This window comes from Filicampus tigris, chromosome 4, assembly GCF_054856515.1.
Source record: "Filicampus tigris isolate MCC_2025a chromosome 4, RoL_Ftig_1.0, whole genome shotgun sequence".
Taxonomy (NCBI): Eukaryota; Metazoa; Chordata; class Actinopteri; order Syngnathiformes; family Syngnathidae; genus Filicampus; species Filicampus tigris.
The window spans coordinates 25,530,581-25,552,895 of NC_141220.1; the positions used below are offsets into that span (position 1 = coordinate 25,530,581).

The 22,315-nt window shown below is 41.5% G+C and overlaps 1 protein-coding gene across 7 annotated transcripts in view; it reads left to right on the forward strand.

Moving 5' to 3' along the window:
• The window catches only part of LOC147149086 (uncharacterized), an 82,113-nt gene that overhangs the window by 45,056 nt on the left and 14,742 nt on the right, over positions 1 to 22,315 (forward strand). Inside the window, exons 5-6 of one of the 7 annotated variants that reach the window (XM_086029218.1) lie at positions 2,615 to 2,666; positions 2,795 to 3,608. The exons of the other annotated variants lie outside the window; for them this stretch is intronic. Coding sequence (XP_085885344.1) covers positions 2,615 to 2,666; positions 2,795 to 2,896 — 154 coding nt within the window. The 3' untranslated portion in view covers positions 2,897 to 3,608. Of the gene's footprint in view, positions 1 to 2,614; positions 2,667 to 2,794; positions 3,609 to 22,315 lie in introns of those variants that run through there. 7 annotated transcript variants of the gene reach the window in all.

The following is a 22,315-nucleotide window of genomic DNA, read 5'->3' on the forward strand; positions in this document are numbered from 1 at the left end:
GGAATCAGATATTTTGCAATCGTGGTTTTCCCTCGAGCGTGTATGTGGAACAAAATTAGTAATTTAAAAAATGAATATGCGGGAGGAGACCCCATTCCTAGATGAAGACACACAGTAAACAACCGTACGTTATAGAACACATTTAGAAAGAGGAGCTAGTGTTTCAAGAATAATTAATCCTGATTAATATTGCGTTTGTGGAAGATGTTAAGCAGCAAAATCCACCCGTTTTTAGCCATCTCAAGGGGCGGCCATTTTGTCACTTCTGTCGACTGAAAATGACATCACAGTCGCTCGGGGCTCAGATAATGACCAATCACGGCTCAGCTTCAGAAAACAGGTGAGCTGTGATTGGCCGTTACCTGAACCCCGAGCAACTGTGATGTCATTTTCAGTTGACAGAAGTGACAAAATGGCCGCCCACTCAGATGGCTAAAAACGGGTGGATTTGGCTATATTCTATAAACACAATATTTAACATAATTCCCTGTTTCAACTATTGGGCCTGCATAGAACATATGCTTGAAAAAAATATGTTTTCGTTGACTTCCCCGTAAAAAAACATATTAGTGTTAAATGAAGCCTAGAAATAAAAAAAATAATTGTGTTCCTTTTTATAATTTTTTTTTTTTTTTATGTATAATAACAATAGCTTTTTATGGTAAGTTAAATCCAAAAAGCCTCTTTTTTTTTTTTTTTCAAATAAAAATAATTATGCCTACTTAATTTCATTTGCATTTAACAACAAGAGCGGTTGTCAGCATCTGTTGAATTGAACCAATGAATTAACTTTTAATCTTACTTACTTTTAAAATCAAGTTATCAATAACTCAACTAAGATACTTGTAAATTCAAGTAAGCGGCTACTTTTTCAAGGTGACTGCGACCACACCGGTTGAGTGAAGGGACGAGGAAGATGAGTCGGCAATAAAAGTGACCTCCCCCAGGGAAACCACGTGACCGTTGTCCCACAGTCACGCCGGTTAGCGTGCGACGGCTTGATCCCGCCGTAACACAACGCCGCATGTCAAGACGGGGGGACCACATGGCGAGTTCCGTGTTGTGATTTTTCCTTTTTTTTTTTTTTTTTTTTTGTCGTTTCATGAGTGGGAGACGTGTAATACATTCCAGACACCCGTCCCGGCTACCTATAGGCATCAATCCTCTCCGCTTTCACTGGAACAATAAACCCACTGCCTCCGAGAGGGAACTCATATCGGAACACCTCGTCTGCGGAACATTGCCTGCTCGGGCCATAAACCTCAACCTTATAGTCACCTCCATAATGGCCTGCGAGGGGGACTTAAGCTCTCCCACAAATCGCAAAGCTAAAGTTTGACCTTGCAGTGATTATGTGATACGTGACCCCCTGAATGAACACCTCATATACAGATATGTTTTTAACGGTGTTGCATAACTCAGATGAGACTCGGGAACGCTGTGTTCAATGAGGCCCAGATGGAAGACGATATGAGTTTTGAAAACAAAAGCCCCCATGACAGACACCTTTGTTCACCAAAGAAATTCCTCCTTACTCGTTACTCCATTCACAGGGATTTGCAAAGTGTGGTGCTTAGTACCACGAGTGGCAGCTCGGGCTCCCTCTAGTGGTAGAAGAAAGAATCTCTGAATGAAATGTTCAAACTGTGCTAGTTAGTGGCTTAAACTTTTTTTTTTTTTTTATCCGTTGCAGTTAATTTGTTATGTACAGTACTGTTATTTTTAACTTTCAAGTGTTATACATTTGGATTTAATCTTTTAGACCTGTTTGTTTAATGTTTTAACTTTTTTCTTATGTGCAATAGATTTTGAATAGGAATTCAAGTCAAAAATGGTCTTTAAAATAATACGTTCTATGCGGCTTCATTAGTCAAAACACGGTATTCTGAATGATATTGTGGAATGTGAATTAAGAGGCGAAATCTACCCGTTTCTATTCACCTCAGCGGGGGGTCATTTTGTCCACTTGCTGTCGACTGAAAACGACATCACAGTTGCCCAGGACTCATCTTGAAAATGTCACATGACCAAATCCAGAAAACGGGTGAGCCATGTTGGTTCCTAAGCTCGTAGGCACTGTGGTGTCATTTTTAGTTGACAGCAAGTTTCAGGGCTGAATTGTGGGCTTTTAAAAAAAAAAGAAAAAAGTATTTATTTATTTATTTATTATATCCAACCGGAACCACTGATGGAAAAATTGAGCAGACTGAAAACAAACATTCAAATTTATCGAAAACAGTCTTTCTTGACTACCTCTTGCCAGGAAGGCACTGCTGTTGACCCGACCTACTTATCGCAAAGATAACGATTGTGTGTTTCGATGTCATTACCGTGAGTTTATTTCATTCCGTAAGCAATGTTCGTAACTTAAAACACTTGTGCTTCAAATCATCTTTCCCCACTGAAATGAAGTGCCATTAAGTTGTTCCAGACCTATAAAAAAAATAAAATAAGAAAAAATTTGGGGGGGGGGGGTCTTTTTAATAGGAAAAAAAAGCACTCTACAGTATGCTACTTTATAGAAACATTTACAGTAATAGCATAATTATACAGCCTGTAAAGAATGAAACGGTTTGTACATACTGATTTCATTTCACTGCATATTACATTGCAGTGCTCCTGGTATGCACGCCTTGGCAACCAGAGAGGATAAAGAATATATGCCTGTGAGTATTGTTGTATTGTCTATGTGTGTCAGGTCACTCAAAAGTTGAGATGTCACTGTTCATCGTAATGAGCGTCTGATTTATCTTCTCATCTTTTTTTTTTTTTACATGTTCTCTGGTGAGTCAAGTCCCACATTCTGGTTGTGGTTTTCATTGTTGGGGTCGCCCCGGAGTTCCCGGAATGCTTTCCGACACATCCAGAAAGTTCACATGTTGAGCCCAGGTTTTGATTGAGCGCTTTCAGCCCTTTGGTCACCATTAATGACATGATGGATGAGCGTTGTATTTTCAGTGGTCTTTTTTATGCAACCGAGAATTCTTTTTAATACCTCATACCCCCGAAGAGTCAAAAGTCTCGAGCAGTTCAGATCTTAACGACTCGAGTTAGCAGCTCTGGTTTCGCTGGCTTTGACCCGCGCGGCCGCGTCGGCCGTTCACCGGCCCGCATTCATTTGGACCCAGCCGTAACCTTATATACGTTTCACACTGACTTCATTGTGAAGGAAAGCAACGCTACACTGCAGGAATGAAATCCCGCCTTGTACCTTTGTGCGATTCCAGTTCCGATGGGCCCCCTGCATTCCTCACAAAAACACCTCCTAAAATCAAACTAAGAATAAACGCAGCAGTCGTGCGGAAATCCCTGCCTCGTAACACATCCACGTCTTTAAGTCCGTGATGGATGGCCCCGTTTGACGGGATGTCATTTAGCATACCGGAAGGTGGCAGTTTGCAGTGTATGCTGGTGTGAACATTTCATTCAAGGCAATGAACATTTTAGGAGGAAATTCTACAAAAAAAAAAAAAGTACTTGGGGTGTTAAATGACATTCATGACTGGATTCATGAATGAAATTGTATGACGCATGGACGACATGCTGCGTTTAAACAGATATATGATACCACAAAATAAAGTTCAAGTATACTGCCAACTATTGAAAAAAAAAAAAAAAGCATCCATTTTGTTTTGAACTCATTCCCTGCCAGACATTTTCAGGCCCTCTTTTACCCTAACGCTTGAAAAAATCTTTAACAAAAATATAAATAAATTCCTGGGATCGAATGGCTGGACTGTCAAAAGACAAGTAAAAAAATGGCAATCGTCAATGGCAGTGAATGAGTTAATTTATAACATTTGTAATGAAGACATGTACTGTATGCAACTTCTGAAAGACGTTAATTTACGGTATTATTTAATCAGATATTAGTGCAGCGCTGTATTAAATTCTCAAAACCAACAGGGAAAGAACTAAATCATAACTTCAGACCCAATCATATACAGTGAATTTCCCTTCAGGGTTTATAATACGCTTAATAAATTAAATTTAATGAAATTAATATTTGAAATATATTGTTGCAGAGACTTTTTTTTAAAATTTATTACAAAATCGTACTAAATCCCCATCAGAATAGGCGTTTGAATCATTGTTAACATCTGCGTTTCATCCATGAGTGCGAAGCAGCGTGATAAAGCAATACTCTTGCACAAAGTTTGACAAAAAAATGACCTCTGCTTTATTTTGCAACAAAATGCGACTAACTTCCCATGAGAATAAGATGTTGAATTCTTGCTAACTGTTTGTGTCCACAAGCTCTTGCAGGCCAAACCATAGCTGACTAAGACGAACTTCTAAGTCTAAAGAAATGACACTAATTCTATTCTTAAAACAGCTTGCTGGACTTTAGACATTGTCTTACTTTTTGTACAAAATCCTACTAAATTCTCATGCTCATCAAGACCAAACTATACCTGATTATGACCTCATTTCCATTCCATTCCGTTGGCGTTAAGAAATATAACAACCAATATTCTCGCCCCCAAAATACTGTTTAATATTCATAGGTACTAAGCGATAAAACAAAAATAGATGCCGGAGAATATGAGCGACTTTCTCTTATTTTTTTTGTACAAAATCCAACTAATTTTTTTTTTTTTTTTTTTTTTTTTTGCCATACTTTATTGGGACCGAATTCGTTAATCTCTCATGAGCTGGGACGGCCATTGCAACTGTTGACTGACTAATTTATTCACTTTCTCCGCATGTCCGGCTGCATAGCATAATATTCTTGCATCGGAAAGTCGCCTAAAAATATGAAGCTGCCTCTGAGACTTGTCCTCTTTCTGGGTTCAGAGAATGGATGTCCAAACTTTTTATTGACCTACTTTGGAGGTGGCGCACGGATGATATATGGAGCGGCGCTTTGCTAAGGCGAGGGGAGGGGGCGGGCGGGGGCTCGACTGTGCCGTTGCATACCTCTGTGCGTTAATGTGCAAGGAGTAGCCTTTCACCTCGCGGGCTGTGTGCTGCCTTTGTATGTGCGGAGGACGAAATAAATCACAGCAAGTTCCGTACCGGCAATGAAGAGTCAGGCGAGGAGAGAAAGAACGGGAGGACGGCATGTGCGTTGTAAAGCTACTTTATAGTGTAAAGTTGTTTCATCGGCAGATTTAGGGCATGCCTACGCAAAATGTGAGCATGAAATGAAATGCGTGACCATGAGATTTGCAGCTTTTGTCCGCGCGCAAGAGTTTTAGATTACCGGAATCGGACTTTTTGGAAAACCGCAGTTGTTGCGGCTTTCGGCTCGTCCCGTCACGGGTGGCCACGGCGTCTTGCATCGTGAACCGGGAAGTAAACTGCTGATGTTTCATTCACACTATGTTCCTGGCACCCCCTGCGGACAAAACTCCGTGCCATGCGCCATGACGTGATTGATGAGTTTGATCTGTTTAAATGTGTTTAAAACGTGTTGGAGTGTTGAAACTGCATTTTTTTTAAATGATATGATGGTATGATGTCGAGGCACTTCAATAACGGTATTGTTTCAAACACATCTCGCAATATTAGCCCCAAAATAAATGGCTTTCAGATTTTTCGACTGCAAAAAAGACTCTCCACTAACATCCCGGGTTAAACTTAGCTGCTCCCCGACTTTCAAATACTTTCTCTTAGTTGAGCGGTATCCCTACACGCTCTTGACACTAATTACTACTTTCCTATTAGCCAAGGCTGTGACGGGATCTTTATTATGGCATTAAAAAAAGAGCACAAGAAACACGATTAGTTAAGTCTCCCAGCGAATAGCTGAAGATTCACTGCATTCCCCTGTTTTTGAAATTGTAAAAAATGGATAAGCAGTTTGGATAATGGATGGATGGATGAGACAGGAAGTAAACAAAAGAAGTAGCGAGAGACTCTGTGATTTAAAATGTGTATACAAGCTATTAAAAAAGTACAATTTTCCAGAATCTAGCGCCTTACTTGGTTACAATGGAAAACATGTTTGCATATTTACTTTCTTGTACCACTGACTTGGAAAAATGAACCGCCACGCTGACATAACAGGAAGCGCAACCGCACACAAAACCACCTGAAAGTGACTCAAGAAGCAAATATAAAGGGGAGCGGGTTACATCACTTGTCAAGTTGTCATCATTAGCGTGTGTAATTGCTCGCCTTTAGCCTCAGCTGTCACTCCCCTGGCGGCGGATTATAAAATCGGCGATGCTTATCAGCCGTTACACAACGCAAGAAGCCTTACGCGCATTTACCGACGTGTCTCGACAAGGTGTGAGTATGTTTGTCTGCATGCCGTTACATAAGAGTTTTCAGACGACTGGGCCAAAGCCTTTCGGGGGGGTGGGGTGTAAACTCGGGGAGCGAAACTGCGGACAAAGTACAAGCATACCAATGGTGGGCTTCGGTTTGATCAATCGTGTACATGCTAACGCTAATGAAGCATGATAACATCTGCAATGTTTAAAGTTTGTGTTAGCTTCATGTAACCCTAGCTATTAGTTTATCATGTTAGCTTGTCAAAGCTAGGAGCCACGTGACCTGTAAGATGACTTGAAGCCAAACCAGCAACCTTAGCGTGTTTTAGCTTAGCTTAGCGTGTGGTTCAGCCAAGTGGTTATTTTGTCTTGTACGATGAATGCCTTTAATGTGCGTTTTGTTTGGGAATTTATTGTAATCATTGTCTGCGTTTGAGTGAGTATCCGAGTGGCAATATTTTTTAGACACCTGTCTTTGTCTTAAACGCCGTTCTCGCCAAGCCAAGGATAGCCTATCAAGAGGGCTGCGCTTGAACTAAGTCTTTTAGAATTGATGAAAACAAACAAAATAGCTGAAACTAAAATTGGGCGGGAAAAATACTTTCATTAAAGCGATAGGATAATCAATGGACTACAAATGAGATTTCTCTAAAAAAGATAACTCACTGAAACTACACTTTATGTTTATAAAACCAACTAAAGCTAACTAGAATATAATTATTGTGAAAAGTCCTTAATTGTCATCTTTGCATCTTTGTCAATATCATACTGGAGCTTTCGGGGTTCATTTTAAATGTATTTATTTCGGTATTACTGAAGATATTACAGAAGAAGGAAGATCAAACAGTCATTTGGGAATTGTAGTCGACCGCACTTTACTTTATTACACGATATTTAATTACATTTTTTAATTTTTTAACATCTTCCCTTGTTAAATACTACATGTACGGTATTTTTTTTTTTAAAAAACTAATACTAAAACAAATTCAAACAAACTAAAGCAAAGCGTTCTTGAAAAAATATCATAATAAACACTCACAAACCCGCTCTAAAAATGAATTAAAATGAACTGAAAGTCCAAATTAAATAAAAACAAACCATGACAAAAAAAAATCCAAAACTATTTTACCCTGGCTGGAACTCCACATCAACAAAAGCTTGAAGAATGATAAAGAAAACCACGAACGACTTCAACATAATCCGACCTTGGACCAAAACCTTTCGACGCCCGTTTATCCTATAAAACGTTTCGGAAGGAGTAGTCTGCAGTGGCGAGGCTTAAAATAGATCGAAATCAAGAACTGGGCAGGCGAAGAGGGGGTGGGGGGTGGCAGCAGGTGTGAGCTGCAACCCAGGTGCACTTCCACAGGCCATGCATGCAGCACCCGTAATCAGCACGCCAGGGTGCTAATGACAGGCTGCTGTTGTCAGACACGCAAACAACAGCCATGGCTCGCACGCACGTCTTATCGCACAACGCTCGCTACTACCTCGCGCAGGTCGGCACATCCATAATAAACTCGAGAGGAACAGCCGGTCGCTTACGTAAGCCGCTCCCGTTCGCGCCGGCGGCTCGGCCCAAAGGTCAAACAACGCTTGAGGGCAAAGTATCGGGGGCCAAGATTGTTGCTTTTCAAGGCGGTGTTTTTTTTTTTGAATGTGTCACTTCATTGGCAACACAAACCAAGCTATGGGTGGTAAACTTTGGCGCGCAAGGGCCACACGTTGGATTTGTCAAAAGGACACATGGGCCTGGTCATTGCTAGATGAGATCAATTCATAATTATCATCAGATGTGTATGTGATTAAGAAATTGCTAAATAATTTCTTTTAATAATAAAATAATTTGCTCTCATTTTTAATTGTTTCGTTGTAATTAGTCAACCGATTATATCATCAAAGGAAAACCAAATTATTAAATGCATTATAGAATTTTTTTTTTTTTTTACTCATCCTTAAATGATCATTTCCAATAATACAATTATAATTCCGCCAAATGTTTGTGTTAACATTGTATTGTGTGGAATCATTTTGATTGTAATCAATAAAGCAATTATTTATTGAGACATATATTTTTGAATGTGGATGTCTTATTTTTACAAATGTGTTGTAGTTTATTTACAGTAAATCAATAAACCTATGATTTAATCATATCAGCGAATAAAAATAATTCAGCATATGACTCATTTTATCAATGCAATTATAATTCCAAACAACATTGTGTTATTTATAATTCTTTAATTTAAAAAAAATCGAAACATTTTTAAACGCATATGTCAAACTTGTTTGTTTTGCTAATATTTTCATTGATTACTATATAAAACTAAACAATTATCTAATAAGAAAATGAAGGATGCACACTATGAATATGAATATATTATATTAAATTTTCAAAATGTATTTAACCAGGGGGAAAAAAAAACATTATGTGTTAATATATGTTAATATATGGATATATCCACCAAAAACATTTTGACATTGCATTTCTTGTAGTTAATTAAATTATCAATTGACCAATTATTTATTATTATTATTATTATTATTATTATTATTATTATTATTTAGATGGATATGTTCAACAAATCAATCAATCAATCAATTGGATAGATCAATCGGATCAAAAGAGAGGGACTAGCCTAACAACATCAACTTGCCTGCCAACTGTTAAGATGAATATGTCGCCTGTGTGCTCTCGCATGACATTCTGAGGTCCGAAGTCATGCGACTGCTCAGTCTTCCCATCTTTTTGCATTTTCATCTGTAAGATGAAAATCTGTCTCTCATAGGCAAAGAGCGAGCCACAAGTGCCTCACTTTTCGTCCCTTGCGGCGATGTCAAGACGTGTAATGAGGCACATCGGGCCTGCAGTCTCGCCAGGATGCCATTATGTGATACCCGCATCACCCGCACGCTATTTTTAACCTTCCCGCTCGAAGCGAGCTCGCATACAGTCTGTGTGTTTTTCTTTACATTCATTCCATTCACCCTGCGTATAAATCAGCTTTTGTGTGTCAAACTCAGACACATATTTCATGTTGCTTCCTTTTTTTTCTTTTTTTTTTTTTTATTCTACGCCCTGTCAGAGAAGATTCCAACATCCCCAAATTTTTACTTTGGAAAGCCATCGTCCTCTGTGACCCTGCCGACTGCCAAAGCTCACCGGGGCCTAATCTGTAAACTGCACAGCAAACACGACCCCTGACCCGGAGGCCTCGCTCAGGAAATAATGAGTTCACCCCGGTAAACACGCCGACTAGGTGTCAAACCAGCAAATATGCTACCAGGGGTGTCAACGTCATAGTTCGATTTCCATCAGAGGGCCGTTGTGACTGTGAAAACCATTTAAAGCGGAGGTCAACCCAAACTTGTTCTTTTCAAGAATCTGTTCCCAGCAGGCCCAATAGTTGAAACACGCCATTCTGATTCATTTTGCGTTTGTGGAATATAAATTAAGCAGCAAAATGCACTCGTTTTCAGCCATCTCTGGGGGCGGCCATTTTGTCTTCTGAAAATGACATCACGACTGCTCACGACGACCAATCACGACTGACCTGTTTTCTCAATGTGAGCCGTGATTGGTCGTTGTGCGCAGTTGTGATGTCATTTTCAGTCGACAGAAGACAAAATGGCCGCCCCCGAAGATGGCTAAAAACGAGTGCATGAACACTTATTCCACAAACGCAATATTTGTCAAAATACTTTGTTTCAACTAGTGGGCTTCCACAAAACATATTCTTGAGAAAAAAAAAGTTTGCGTCGACTTCCTCTTTAAAGGTAAAATCACCTTATCATATTGTTCAATGTACACAATTGGCCGTGTGTTTGTTCATTATATTTTTGTGGAGAAAAAAACCAAAACAATGACTTTAACTTGATCATTACTCAGAACACTCACTTTTTTGATGAATTATTCAGTGTTTGCCGGCTGCCGTCCTTCAAAAGAAAGAACAATTCCTGAATTTTCACCTTTCACCAAATTCGACGCAAAATGTAATGCTTGCATCCTTTCATCCTAATTTTGCAGAAATTGGTCAGTATTGCGTAATTATGCAAACCTAGAAACAAACGCGTCCAAAATGTAATCTCCTTGTAAGGCAATTATCGGAATTAAAAGCACATTACCGCACATTCGGGCATGTTGACAAGAGTTCGTCTTATGTAACCTCACATTTAGCCGTCGCCACCTCTGCTACAGAGCGGGCACAAAGAAAGACCCAAAAGAAAACATCTGTCCGCGCCACATTTGTTTTGAATTCCTCTCATCGATATTAAGCCCAAACAAGGGCAATGGCAACTAAAGGGGGGGGGGGGGGGGAGTTGCCAGACGAATGTATGTGCACTGCTTGGCAACAGAACGTTTTGGGTGGGAAGATGAGAGGATGTGGAGAGGACAGTTGTGGCTTGGCACAGCAGCTCTGCATTGGAGCCTTTTTATTTAGTGAGAGTGAAAGAGGCAGAGAGGGATCATTATGGCTCCTGGAATAGCATAATTAGAGAGAAAGGCCTCACTGTCTCAGAGTATTTTTTTTTTTTTTTTTTCGTCTTCCTACTCTTGAGTCTCAGGTATTTATCCAACATTGGTTCTCTGTGTCTTGAAAATTACATTAAGCAGGCCTTTTTTTTTTTTTTTTTTTTTAAACGTGTGCAAGAACAGTGAACTCGTAGAACATGTTCCATTCCGGGAGGCTGTTCAAGCAAAATTTCCCCCCCTCCCCCATTAGAAATAATGGAAATATCATGAGTCCCTTCCTGGGGTAAAATTTTCGCCATCATAAAATCTTTTAATGAAACACAATTTCCCATTGAGATCAATTATATTTGGCATCATTCGGTCCAGTATCAAACTCTCACCACCATAAATCTTTTATTAACTCCACAGGCAATTTAAACATTCATAACAGCCAAGCAAGTGTATGAATAGGTAAACGCTGTAATATAAATGCGTTCGAAGACTTAATTAGCTATGTAAAAAATATAAAATGCAAAATTTAAAAAAAACCAAAAAAAAACACTGCCTTTGGATTGTTGGGTTAACGCAACACCATTTTTGACTTTGAACCATCATCACTGTGTTTCATCATTTTGTTTGATGGTTTGGATTTTGGATTTCACTAGAAATGACGTCACAGTTCGGAAAGGCTCAGCTCGTGATCGTCATGTGATCAAACCCAGAAAACAAGTCCACCGTGATTGGGTGCTACCTGAGCTCTTAGGCACTGTGATGTCATTTTCGGTCGACAGCAAGTAACAAAATGGCCGCCCCCTGAGTTGCTTTTGCTGCTTGATGCATTTTCCGCAAACGCAATATTAATCTGAACGCCATGTTTATAATTTTTTTTGGACCAGACTTCCACTTTTAGGCACTCCATACTCGCCATTGACCCAGCCAGCCATATATGAAGCAAGGTGAGCCCAGGCTACGTAAAATGCGCTTTAATTATTGATTCTTATTTTGATTAAAACATGTCGCAGATTTAAACACCACGGACTGTTTTAAATTCTAGAAAAAAAAAAATTGGGGGGATGAATTAGCAAATCAAACTTTGCTTAAAAAGTATTTGATCATTAAGTTTTATTATACAAGACTGTGAACGGTCTTTGCTGTAATGAAGAGTGATTACTGTGTCCAAACAACATACTTAACAGATCCTTTTGCCGTATGATTTGTGTCTGATTAACAGCCGGAAACATTTTATCAGAAAGTCAAACAACCCAACTTGGACGGGTCTGGATCGGAACCGCTCCATTAGGCCAAGATCAGACGCGGTAGACTAATCACGAGGGAATCTCGGCAAGGGAATGTTGATGTGACGGCGGCTCCACACACATACACACACACGCACATACACCCACACACACACACACACACACATGCAGTCTGGGTTTAGGAAGCAGTAGTGGGAAATAAAGAATACTTTATTACTGTACTCAAGTATCTTTTTCCAGGTATATGTATTTGAGTATTTCTTTTTTTTGATGACCTTAACTTTTACTCCCTATATTTGAAAACGGATATCTGTACTTCCCACTTTGTACTCCTTATTTTGTCAAAATAGGCTTGTTTCTTTTTTGCGTCCCTGCAGATGATGAAATTTTTTTAAAAAAAGAGAGAAAGGTAACATCACCGGTTGTGATCTTGATTGATGGAGTGATTGAGGTCTTGGGGAAGGCAGAAAAAAACAGCGACAGCACTCACAGCAGCGCTATAGTACAGTAAACCAAAGGGTGGTCAAATCCAGTCCTTGAGGGTCACTCTTGGGTATTTTAGATGTTTCCCTCCTCCAACACACCTGATTTAAATGATTAACTCCAAAACATGCAGGACAGTGGCCGTACCAAATTTGGACACCCTGGTATACAGTCAAATTAACGGTACACATTATTTTTTACTTTTGTTCTTGAGTACATTTCAGAGTTCGTATTTTTACTTAAACTTTTTTTCAAGAATATGTTCTACGCAAGCCCACTAATTGAAACAAGGCATTCTGATAAATATTGTGTTTGTGGAATAAGAGTTAATCCACCTGTTTTTAGCCATCTCTGGCGGCCATTTTGTCACTTCTGTCGACTGAAAATGACATCACAACTGCTCAGGGCACCAAATAACGACCAATCACCGCTCACCTGTTTTCTGAAGCTGCGCTATGATTGGTCGTTATCTGAGCCCTGAGCATCAGTGATGTCATTTCCAGTCGATAGAAGTGACAAAATGGCCGCCCCCTGATATGGCTAAAAAGGGGTGGATTAACTCTTATTCCACAAACGCAATATTGATCAGAATGCCGTGTTTCAACTACTTAGCCTGCTGGGAACAAAAAAATTATTTGGGTTGATTTCCACTTTAAATAAAGAGGTTGAATCACTACTTCTTCTTTTACCAGATTATATTTACAACAGTGTTGTCTGTGTTTATTAAGCAAAAAGTGTCAGTACCTTTGCCGTCGCTAGGAAATAGCAATTGAAATGTTTAGAAGAGGCCATGAATGGCAAATTTATTCTCACTGCTAGACTAAAAAAACACAATCGGACCACTTTCAAACACAATGAAAGCTGGTTGGTTAAAAAGGCTTCATACAGTCAGAGTTTAAATACTTTGTTACCGTACTAAAGTACAATTTTCACATCCTGTATCTGTCCTTTACTTCATTATGTATATTTCTGTCAACTTTCATTTTGACTCCACTACATTCCCAAGTAAAATGTATGCTTTCATTCCGATACATTCCTCCAAAACCTCTTCATTAATCCTTACTACAAAAAAACAAGTACATTATACAAGAGGCGTTAGCTTGCTAGCTAGCTCATCTGCCAGCTTGACTCCATTAGCAGTTGTGCTTGTGCTGATGAAAGACAAGGAGCTGGATGTGTCACCGGGACAAAGGTCACAGTATACACAACAATGGAACACCAAATTTGGCCTTCGTTAGACGGATTAGAAGCCTAAAACACTCCGAGAGCCTCTCATCCCAAACTCTAAATAGCCTCTCTGGGGGGTCCTTCGCCTTGCTTCCTCAACCATAACATCTCAGACTTCAAACGCTCCATCTGTAACTCCAACCTCTGGGTGCTACCCCCAGTTCTTCATGACCTGTCTCCTCCTCCCCAATCGGAGGCTGACGGAGCCCATGTGAAGGCGCAGCTGTCGGATGATTTATTGCCGGGTTGATTGTCGGGCGAGAGGCAATTGTTGCCGCAGGCCACCGGTGCTCTTCTAATTACGGGTTCACCTGCTATCGGATTGTAGCGTACAGTTCATTAGCTCCTTAATGGTTGCGTGAACTGTGAAGGGTTAGGGGATGAGAAGAACACATGGTTTATTGGACTGGCTTCATAATTCGTGGTCAATATTTTGGGGACTTCCTGTTAAGAGGCCAGCTGCAAATTGTTTGCGCAAAAGAAGCTACAAGGATTTAGGCTACATTGGATTTCGGGACTGTGCATGCTTGGGTTTTCTCAGGTGCTTGTTAGGTTAATCGAAGACTCCGACTTGAGAGAGTCGTTTTCAGATCCTTCGCCTTTTCTCGACAGAGGCCGAAAATCCCGGGAGAAGTTGCTGTGGATTTCTGTGAAATGTCGTTCCGTGGCTGTCTTTGGCGGGCATGTGTATCAAGTGGCAAAGTTCTCCATCTGCAACCACGTCGACGATTCTTTCTCAAGGGACACCAAATCATTTGAAGGGCCATCCGCAGGCAAAATCTTCCAAACCCCGCGTCAACGGTCATGTTTGTAGGGGCGTCAGCCGCTTATTCGCTTATGCTCGCTCCGGGTGGCAATGATGCTTAGCACGCCATGTCCCGAAAGGATGCAAAAAGTCTGCCATTTAGCTGGAAGCGGCCGTTTTAGGGTCAATTTGACTATTTCCAGCTGGTTTGGGAAATGCAAAATTGGGAAACATTTGAGTTTTTGTCATTTTGTGTGGGTCACACCATGGCGCTAAAGCTTTGTGACTCGCCATAATAATAAAGCAATACTGAATAAGTCATTGTTGTCTTGCCACCCAGTTAATTTTCTTGGGGATTTGTTGTGGGTTGTGTGAACAAAGGCTTACTCAAAGTGGTACGTTTTAGTAGAGACCACTTATGTAACTTCTTATGGAACTTACGTAACGTGATGCTATGCTAAAATGCTAAAAAAAAACTATGCTAAAATGCTATTGAAAACATTACTTGTTCATGATGTGATAGTTCCTTGACAGCGAAATGTCTACCACTGGTACAATGTTTTCCAATGGGACTTGAGCTCTGAGGCCCTGCATTTGAAAGAGAAGTAGGATTCTAAAAACAAACCATGATAAATTCATCATTGTGGTTTATCGAGAAGAGAATGATGCCAAGGTGTAACCGCGCTGATTTGCGTCTCCAAAGTCTCCGTGATTATCATGATTCTCCGGTGGAAACCGTTGATTGTGTGTCCTGACGGTCCGCCAAAACGACAGGGGACACTGTCTTTGTTGCTTCTGAAACATTTCATATTTTTAGTTCTGTTGGCACCGCAGACGCAGCAGAAGTTCAGCCAGCATGATTTCCGTTACCGTTGGTGGATTTCTCCCCTCCGTCTCGTTCCAGCTGCGAACGCAACAGTTCACTTGTGTCAATACGTCTGTGACAGATCATCTTCCTGCTGTCAGTTGTTGGTCCAACCAGACCTAACATGCTTTTTGGCGAGGGAAGAGCTGTTTGAAATTGTTTGGAAAAAGGTTTGTCAGTCAGATCAAGTAGAAGTCGTGTATTCTAAAATGACAAGCAGCCAGTGTCTCTTGTCCAAGTCAGTCAAGAAAGAAGAGTGAAAACATCCTTCACATGAAGAAAAGCCGTCGGTGCTGTTTTTTTCAGGATATATTTTGACGATAAGACGCGATGGCATCATTTCTTACAAGCCGCATTGGTGCAGAAGTGCCCCTTGGACTTTGAGGAAATTTCAGCCCCTGAAATTTCATGTGGCAACATGAAATTTGATTGACATGTGTAGCTAGTGTATTTCTTCTCGTTGTGTTCTGGTTGTGAAGTCGACTCAAACTGGGCCTCACATGGTGTTTTATTGGCCGACCGGCGTGCATACGATGTCACGTGAGCACGGCGTGCAACTTCGACAGCCTCGCTGGCTCTAATGGAGATCATAATTAATGCAAACAAGGTGCGCGCTAATCGGCGTTAGCAACATTAGCTAGTCCGTCGACGGACAAAAATGTCACCCAGCGAGTACAACACACGCCCAAAATCACCCAGGTTATCTTTAATAAAAGAATTCATCACCATAGCGCCACTCATCTGCCGTAAAAGCGATTTTTTTTTTTTTATTACAATAATTAGCGCGGCTACTGGAAGAGAGCAGCGTACGTGTCTTAACTTGGCCACATCAAGAGAGAGAGTGACGTGAGTACGCAGTCGTTCTCACTGATTCGCATCATAAATGCACAGGTAGAAACAGCAAACAAAAAAAAGGAAACATTCAATCCCAACAAAAATAAAAGTGTTTTGATGAAATGAATAGTTTACTGTATGTTCAAAAGCATATACCCAAACACAGAAAGGAAGTATGCCTTTTTTAGATTTAAATTCACTACACAAACACATGGCTGATGATTTTCTATGATTTCAAACCTGAATTCAACGGACAACATCCGCTCCTTCGTCTTCGCCTCCTTAGCGCCCACAGTTGCAAAAAATCCCGGCATGAAAACCAGAAAATGCAAAGACACGCAGCAGATAACCTGTACTCTCACTGGCAGGTGAGAACTGCAAACTGATGGTTCCCATGATTGTCACGTTGTAGTGGTGGTGTGTCTGAAACTCACCGCTAAGTCAAATCAACTCATAAGTTGGGGGCAAAAAAGCATAAAAACATTCACTATAAACTACCGATTTCGGCGATATCCGGGCTTTCCATGATAGCCGAGTAGAATAGGTTCCACTTGAAACTGGAACACTGTAGTCTTGAAACCAACTCGCTGCTCATTTTCATTTTGGTTGAACTTTAGGCCGGGATGCCCGGAGAAAACTTGTTTTGTGTCATTCGTAAAGGCACTCACTCAATCTGAGACGACGGTAGAGGTACGGGGGCCCGTCGGTGACAAGCTGGGGTGAATTGAGTTGGTGCAATCAGTCGTGGGGCTCAAATCAGATTGCCTGTAATCTTCTGTTTCCTGATATTAACTGCCGCCAGCGATCAAACTGCGATTGAGGGAGCCTAACCAAACACACAACCTCTAACATCATATATGTTTTCTGTAAATGTCTGTCCGTTCCCAAATGTAATTAGATGAACATGTCAGATTTGTGGGCACAGTAAAAACAAATCGACAAATCGGCCCCTCTCATCTTGCCAATTAGCCCTGAAGAGGACTGAAAAGAAATCAATGTCAACTCTTATTTCTGCGTTTAATATATCAAGCTTGGATCCCACCATGGAATTTATAAGTGGCAGACAGAAATAGTGGGGGGGAAATTATCTGCCACAGTCAAATTGGCTCTGGCATAACTTCATCCTGGAAACTTTACTGTTCTATTTCCCATAACATGGCTGGTGGAGGAAGCGGAGTGAAAAAGGTATTCCTCTGAACTATGAAGTAATCGCTCATATACATCCCCCGGCCAGACGACACCGGCTGGCCTTCGAGGACTACGAAATAATCGCTCATATACCTCCTCCGTCCAGACGACGCTGGCCGGGCTTCGACCCAACCTAAAAATATTGCAGCGTGTCGTCTTTTCTTTCATCTTTGCCTCCCTTTCCATGGCGCACGTGAGAGCTTTTCTTGGCCGGGCCGATGCCTTTAGGCCTTCTCCTACGAGGTAGCGCCATGCCAAACATCCACTGATTTACTGCTCAAAACACACGCCATGCCTTTGCTCTTTTGAGCTATAAATGGCAAAGTGTTATGTCCAGATCCCGCTTGCTATATTAACCTACATTCTTTCCAATAAAGGCCGCATGTACTGACTATAACCACATGGCGAGAGGAGGCAAACCTCCGTTGACGGCATACTCTCGTGAAGAGCAGCTGGAAATGGAACGATGGGATTGCGATCTCGAGTTGACCTGCTCTTGTATACTATATTAAGAGAAAGTCGATAACGTTCATTTCAGCTGCACGTTATTGTCTTTGTGGCCAAGTTTGTCCCCCCCCCCCACCAACCCAACGTCCCATTAAATGTTTCCTCAGGTGGGACAGAAAGTCCAAAAAGGCCCGTTGAGATCCGGAGTGCAAGACACGAGCACACTGAGAACTCTTCGACATGAGTACATTTTATTGAGGTCCTTTTTATGTGGCCCCGAGTTCATGGCCTGATTTTGTTTCTTCACTCACGTGAATATGACTAATGTGGTTTGGCAGCAGCGTTTGGATGCACTTCAGCCATAAAAGCAACAGTAAAGTCGAGAAGCGATATTTGCGGACCCAAATTGTTCCGAAGCTGGCTCGGCTCCACGTTGGGTCACGCCTCAATCGTGCTAACATCCAAAGCTGTGAATGTTTTGTGGACGATGACGATGATGATCCAGATTACCGGCAGAGCTGCACTTTTAATCTCGGGGCTGAGAGATGTTCTGTACATTGGTGGACCTCAGAAATTGCTAATTAACATCAGACAATCAAAATATTGACGCATGAAACCACCTCCATTGTAGCTTGCTACTGATTTTACAAACCTAGCGACACTACCCTACCTACTCGCTTACCGGTCGACCAACCAACGCCCACCTACTTAACCTACCTGCTCAACCAAACTAACTAAACTATCCTACCGGCTGACCAACCTACTCTACCTACCTACTTAGCTACATACCAACCTGCCTACTGAACTATCTACCTATCTACTGTCTGACCAACTTACCTAACTACCTACTTGCTTAACCTACCCACAGTACCATACCTATGTACTGACTGAGCTATTTAACTGGGCGAGTGACCTACCCTATAGATTTACGGACTGACCAACCGATCAACCTACGTACCTACTCACCTTCCTCCCTACCAGCTTAACCTACCCACCGTACCCTATACCTACCTACAGATCTTGCTACCTACCTCCCTAAGCGGGCTTTTACCTCTGTTTGGATCCGTTACCCTCTAATTTGATTTATTTTCAAAAATTCTAAACAACGCGGCTTAATCCACATAAATGTTGGTCTTTCTTGTCATTGGTTGCAAGAATGCAAATAGGAAGATCAGCTGTGTGGACTTCAGAGTGAAACTGTGCTAAAAAGCACAATGTGATCTTTTATTAAATGACTTTTAGGTAGATGCGTACATTCTAAACCAACAAAGTGTTCATTAAGTGTTTGTCACCATCACCAGTATGCCATTTAAGCGCAAACATTCTTTAGCCAGTTGAATGGGTTGGAGCTGGATTTGCTTTGTTGGAATTGGAAGTGCGACCGGTCCAAAACTAGGAGCGCTCCGTCTCAGATCTCAAAGACGATTCTCTTTGAACGCAATAAAGATTAGCAAGAAGGGGGAGACGTTGCATTGGGAATGTTGTAACACTCGCAAGAGGATCCTTCAACTTCCTTCACCTCAAGATTAGCTCTTGTGTGATCGAGCGCTGTTCTTCACTGGTCTGTGGAATGCGGCGGATGACGGATCTATTTTCCTACATTGTTTCACCTGCTCTAAACAGAACCACATGTTGCACATGACCGGAGTGCCTCTCCTTTGTCTCTAATCAAAAGCACAAGTAAGGCTCCGGAGTAGTACAGCGGAACTCGCGACAGCCAATCGAATCTTTCATAGCTGTCCAATCCCGAGTGGCAGCCGCCTAACATTTAAACTGGACCCCCTTTTGAGAACTGCGAGAGTTTGACCTGAACCAAGTGACCCGGTACAATACGTACGTTAAAGTGCAACACAGTGAAGCGGTGCTATCAAGTTTCGAACGACTCTTTCAATTGGAGTGACGGTTGTGCGTCTGCTGAAGAAAAGAGGCCTCGACTTTTCGATTTTGACCTGCTTTGAAAACATGAGCAATACTGTACTGTTCATCAGCATCGGCGTGCAGTGTCCGCACCGAACACACCGCGCACTAAATCTTGCATCGCCGATTCGCCAGATTACGTAAATCAGGGACGTATGCTACCTATCACCCCAATTGCTCATCTTAATCGCAGTTGTCAGTGGCCCAAATGAGGAATCGGTGAGTGAAAAATGGACACCTCTCGACGGTTCACACGAGGGTCGTCACTTTTTTTTTTTCATCTGTGATATCATCGACTTGGGTGAAACGAAGCATTTCATGAAAGAGAAGAGATCTCTGCTCTTTTTCTCAGTGGATGTCTGAGCCAGTGAACACCTGCCTCCAGGATTTTACGTAATCCTTTTGGAAGACAATAAAAAGCCATCTTAATTGGGACTTGACACCAGCTGTAAACTCATCACGGTAAGCCAAAAGGAGTTTCCAAGCTTTTCTTTTTTTTCAAGCCTAATCAGTACTCTGCTGAGCAAGGGTGTGAAATCTGTTTTTATCACAGGCCACATCGCAATTACGGTTGACCTAAGTGAGACGGTTGTAATGTCACTCATAATCATCTGGTCCCCAGGTAGAAATCCAGAGAGAAGGTCCTCGTCTCAAGCGAATGTTCCAGTTCCAAGTTAAGGTTTAAGTCCAGAAAAGAGATACATTTCCACAGGTTGTAGTCCTGAAATAAGGTTTTTGTCCAGAGAGAATGGTCTAGTCTGCAGACAAGGTTGTAGTCCAGACACGAGGCTCTTGTCCCATGAGAAAGTTGTAATATCATGTCAATGATTAAGTCCAGAGAGGTGATACTAGTCCAAAGAAAAGGTTCTTGTCCTGAAGAAGAAGATTCTAGTCCAGAGAGAACAATTTAGATTTGATGTTCATTTGTTTGTTTGTTTGCTTCTAGTGCTACGCTGTTATTCACATTCATGTGATACAATAGACAACCAAAACATTGGCTGGGTAAAGCTTACTTGCCTAGAAACCTACCTACTAACCTCTTTACCTACCAACCAACTGTCTGACTGACCTATTTTCAGAGATGTGTAATCCAGGTCCAGAAAGTAAAAACCTTGCTACAGTTTGCCTTTAGCCACAGGTGCTTTTACTCCCATGGAGCTTGTTTACCTGCCAGTTGAGTAGAAGCATCTGTGGCTAAAGCCAAACTGTGGCAGCGTTTTTACTTTCGCGACCTGGATTTGATACCTCTGCCTATTTTACGTACCCGCTCACTCAAGCGAGAAACCTATCAAACTACCTCCGTTCCAATGTACACGCTAACCTACCCGCAGGCCAACCGATCTGTCTTACATACCTAATGATATGTACCGGCACTACACGCCATAGTATGGAGTCCATACCGACTTACTGGGCTACCAACATATTTAGCTACCAGCTTAACTCATTCACCGCCAAGGACAAATGTATTTGTCTTTTCACAGTCCAGCCATCCAATCCCAGGAATGTATTTATATTTTTTTCAAAATATTTCAAACGTTCGGGCAAAAGAGGGTCTGAAAATGAATGAATGTAATCACACAGCCTGACCGACCAAACCCTGTCCAACAACAGCAGCCTCTCTCCCACCCTCCCAAACTCCCAACCTACCTACAGATGGAGCGATTTACTTACAGTGCCTAACCATATTTACCTATACTTACACTTACCTGCGTACTTATAGCCTGGTTGGTGGTTAGAGAACAGTTACACTTCTTTTCGCTGAGCGAATGTGCTGTGTGTGGAAACCCTCATCATGAAACTATCATATTATGATTTCCCCTGGATTTGATACCTATTTTTATGATAGATAACTAGTTTTCAACAGAAGGCAGCAAAAAAAAAAAAAACGTGGCAAGTTTACTTTTTCTGGCCTGCTGGGCTTGACTTTGTCACCTATGCTTTTGCATATTTGGCGCCGCGCACATCAGAGAGAGTATCCGACCTGGGAGCACCGCTGGCAGACTCTTACCGGTCCATCACTTCTAATCCCTAAAAAAGTGGTTTAACGGGCTGCAGGGGCAGGAGAAGGACACACTTCTCAATTTTCATTAATCAGAGCTCCTGCATCAGGACATAGTCAACTGAGTTTAAGCTTGTGCTGCAGTGTCACCTGTTGGTGAGCAGGCAGCGAGTGTGAGATCACATATTGGCACGATAGCAACACCCTGTGGACAAAAGTGTAACTGCGCCTTTTCTATACAAAGAAGGCACCTTGACTGGATGGGCACATTTTTAAATTGTCCTGAATATCGGATCAATTCCATTTTTATTATATAGTATCACCATCACCAAGGCACCTCAATACCAGCAAAGTGAAAAAGGAGTAAAATACTTAAAATATATATGGGTTTATTTTCCCCTTTCAGACCTGTCAGCCAAAATAGGACAAGAAAATGGATGGATGGATCATCTTAAAAGCCTTATGAAAAAATTAAAAACAATAAAAATCACCTTCCTGGGTACAAAAGGTTAACTGGATTACAATCAAGGAAACACCATGATGATTAGAGGTGGACAAAGAGCAACCGGAATGTGGCGGTGGAGCAGCTGCACACATGACGTGATTAAGGATGTGTGCTCCAGCACGTAGCTCCTCGCATCAGACATAAAGCATCATTCATGTTCACGGCTCCCCTGATTTGT